Here is a 3,806-nt window from a genome sequence, read left to right as displayed (position 1 = left end):
ACAAGGGACTTGTAAAAGGACAATCAGTGGCAATGGGACAGCATGACTTTGTATTGGAGACGGTCACCCTGGTATCATGACTCTCCATGACATTGTGCACCACTTGGAAGCAGAGAAAACAAAAATGAGGGGACTAGGGCTGATGACAGGCCTGCTGAAGCTGGTCCTGTCACTCCTCTGCTTACAATCCTTCAAAGGCTTCCCATCTCTCAAATGACCTTCAAGAGTCTCCACCATCTGGCACTGCCAATTTCTTTGGCCTCTTCTTGTTCCATTCTCCCTTCGGCTTTGAAAGTCCCATCACCCTGGCCAATTTCTTCTATCTTCGTGGCTTTTGCATTTACTGTTCCTTTTGTCTGTCATCTCCTGTTCACACCCCACCCTTTGCTTCAGCTTAAAAGTCACTTCCTCAAAGAAGCCTCTCCTGACCCCCCAAATCCAATCAGAGCACTCTATCAATATCGTCTTTCATAGTATGCTTTACTTGTCTTTCATTAGACCTAACACAATTCTTTGCTTATTTGTATGAATACCCTTTTCATACCTGGAAATAGTTCCGTGGAGGCAGGCACTTGGTCTATTTTGTTGGTTGCTAAAGTCCCAGCACCTGGCCTAGTGCCTACTGCCAGCAGGAACATTCATTTATTCATTCAATAAATTTATTGAATGAATGAATGAATGGCAGGAAGAGTTGGTTATGGAACCTTGGGAACGTTTTTTGTTAGTTTTTTTTTTTTTTTTTTTTCCTTGCGTTATGTTAGTTTTTAACTACATCCCAATTTTCTCATCTGTGAATAGCAGATGATGATAATAACTACCAACCTCAGAACTGCCATGTAGATTGAAATAATGTATACTTAGCATGGTGCCTGGCATATAGTAAGGGCTAGGAAATGTGAGCTATTATTATCATCATTAAATATAAGTGCTGTGAGCAACCAGAACGCTCATCCATTGCTGGCAGGAATGCGAAAATGATAACAGCCCACCTTGGAAAACAGTTGACCAGTTTCTTATAAACACAGACTTACTATACAACCCAACAATCCCGCTTCTACCTATTTACCCAAGTGAAATGAAAATGTATGTTCACACAAAAACCTGCATATGAATGTTTATAGCAGTTTTATTCATAATTGCCCCAAACTAGAAACAACCCAAATGTCCTTCAGCCAGGGAATGGATAAAAAAGCTGTGGTATATCCAGATAGTGGATTACCACTCAGCAAGAAGAAATAAACTACTGATACATGCAACGACATGGATGATATACAAATGTATTATGTTGAGTGAAAGAAGCCAGACTCAAGAGGTGACATATTGTATGATCCCATTTATATGACATTCTGGAAAAGTCAAACTATAGGACAGAAATCTGGTCAGTGGTTGCCAGGGGATGAGGTGGGGCATGAGAGAATTTGGGGGGATGATGGAACTGTCCTAGGATTTGATTGTGACAGTGGTTACATGACTATATGCATTTATTAAAACGGCATTCTAAACGACATGGGTGGATTTTACTGTATATAAATTATTTCTTACTGTATATAAAAAATGGAAAACATCCAAGACAGATAAAATTATCATTTCCTTTAAAAAAAAAAAAGGGATTTATGGGCTTCCCTGGTGGCGCAGCGGTTGAGAGTCCGCCTGCCGGGGACTCGGGTTCGTGCTCCGGTCCGGGAAGATCCCACATGCCGCGGAGCGGCTGGGCCCGTGAGCCATGGACGCTAAGCCTGCGCTTCCGGAGCCTGTGCTCCGCAGCGGGAGAGGCCACAACAGTAAGAGGCCCGCGTACCAACAACAACAAAAAAAAGGTATTTATATTTCTGATTATAAAAATGCTACAGGCTCATAGACATTTTGGGAAAATGTGCAAAGAATACATTCCATCACCTGCAGAAAAGTAATATTTCTTGCTGTAATTTTTTTAGGCACAAAATACACACACATGTAAACTGGGACCATGCTGTATATTTTTGCTTTCTGAAATATATTATGCACATTTTCCCATGTCATTAAATAATTTTCAAAAACCATGATTTTGAGTCAGTAATATTCTATTACGTAACCAATTTATATTTTTAAGCCTTCCTTTACTGTTAGAAATTATATTGCTCCCATCTTTTTTTAACCACAATTTTGATTTAAAAAAAAAATGCTCATTGGGGTCAGGGACACTTCATCATGGAGTTTTACCATGTTTAACTGATAAAACAACTCTTCCCTTGTCTGCAATTATCTCATTGTGTCTGGAGGAAAAGTGGTTCCACAGGGTGACCTGGCTTTTTCATTTGTGGTACATAAGGGCTAGACACACTCATATTACCTGTATTACTAGCTTAAATTTGCATAGCGCTTTTAATTTCTCTCTCTCGCCACATCCTTGCAGGGTAAGCAGGGCCGATGTAGTAATTTGTTCAAGATCACACAGCTCATCATTCGTGGACCGTGACTTCGACTCCAGCTACTCAGTCTCAGAAAGTCAGCATTTCCCCAGGGCGGGTCACTGCCTAATCTGGCTCTTTTTCCCCGCCCCCGCTACTGCCACTGAGCAAGGGGCCCCTGGGTGCGGACGCCCCCAGAAAACGCTGCCTAGAAGCTTGGCACACGGGGAATTTAACTCTTGTCAAGTGGACAAATTCCCATCCTACAAATTGTCCTTGGCAACAACGCCACTTACCAGCTGGGGTCATTTCTCCCCCGATGGCTGGGGGGACACCTACTGCCACTGAGCAAGGGGCCCCTGGGAGCAGAAGGATCGCCGGCCTCGCGGCCCGTGAGAGTTGCTGTCATTCGATCGCGACGCTGCTGGGGAGCACCCTCACTGGGGGGTCCTGCCGGAGCGGCCGGGTCCTCCCCAGCGCCAGGGCCCAAGTGGGGAGGGTGCCTTCGGCGAGGTGAAGCGGGTCCCCACCATCTTAAGGAGGGGTGAGGGCAGGTGGCGGCCGCCGGACTACAGGGCTGCCCAAGGAGACTCCGGGAGGTGACAGGAACGCCTCCACCATGGGACCAGAGGTCAGTGCTCCGCTATCCCAGAATGCCCCGGATCCCGGAAGTGCCTGGTTTCCCGGAAGTGCCCGACTGGGTGACAGAGCCCAGGCTGGCTGGAACGCTGCTGCTGGAGGGTCGCTGTTCTGGGGCGTGGGTGGCTGCAGGACGTGCGGCTCGGGGTAGGGGTGGGCGCCGGGAGGGAGCTGGGCGGCAGGATGATGGAGGAGGAGGACCTGGAGTTCGTGGAGGAGCTGGAAGCCGTGCTGCAGCTCACGCCCGACGTGCAGCTCGCCATCGAGCAGGTGAGCGTTCCGCCCCTCGAAGGTAGGAGAGTGCGGAGGCTGGGGCAGCTCTGGCGGTGGGACCTGGGGTGGGATGCCGAGGAAGCGGTCTTCGTGGGAGACGTGGGAGCTAGGCGCAGAAGGGCAAGGAAAGGTTTTGGTGGGAGGTGGTGGTGGGAAGGGGTTTCTGAATCTAGAGGAGGGAGAGAATCTTTTCTAGGCCTTGATTGTCTTTGGAGGGTGGGGCATCCTGGTGGGTTTGGGCAAAGGAGCTGTGTCTCCTGAAAGGATGCACCTAGAAAAAGAGACCTCATAGGTAGCAACCTCAGGTTTTGGGGGTTGCGGGGCTGTTCATTCATTTATCAGGCCGGTGTCGCAGTGTTCCGGATTCTCCATCTAGCCCCTTGTGAGTGACTCGGAATTGAGGGGAGGAGGTAACCTCTACTTTTGAAGCATATCGCAAAGCAGAGGGGAAAGGTTAAAAGCAAAAAACAAAAAACCCTTTACCATACTTAGTTGAGAATTCCTGCT

General features: G+C 47.6%; 1 protein-coding gene across 2 annotated transcripts in view; it reads left to right on the top strand.

The window, feature by feature from the left end:
* Positions 1-3,147: 3,147 nt before the first annotated feature.
* VPS53 (VPS53 subunit of GARP complex) overlaps positions 3,148-3,806 on the top strand; it is a 125,738-nt gene continuing 125,079 nt past the window's right edge. Inside the window, exon 1 of one of the 2 annotated variants that reach the window (XM_007454234.1) lies at positions 3,148-3,296. In XM_007454234.1, coding sequence (XP_007454296.1) covers positions 3,210-3,296 — 87 coding nt within the window. In that variant the 5' untranslated portion in view covers positions 3,148-3,209. The remainder of the gene's footprint in view (positions 3,297-3,806) is intronic. The other variant, XM_007454235.1, reaches the window with a different exon arrangement.

Source organism: Lipotes vexillifer, unplaced genomic scaffold (genome assembly GCF_000442215.2).
Source record: "Lipotes vexillifer unplaced genomic scaffold, Lipotes_vexillifer_v1.1 scaffold680, whole genome shotgun sequence".
Lineage (NCBI taxonomy): Eukaryota > Metazoa > Chordata > Mammalia > Artiodactyla > Lipotidae > Lipotes > Lipotes vexillifer.
This window is presented reverse-complemented; position numbering and strand designations above follow the sequence as displayed.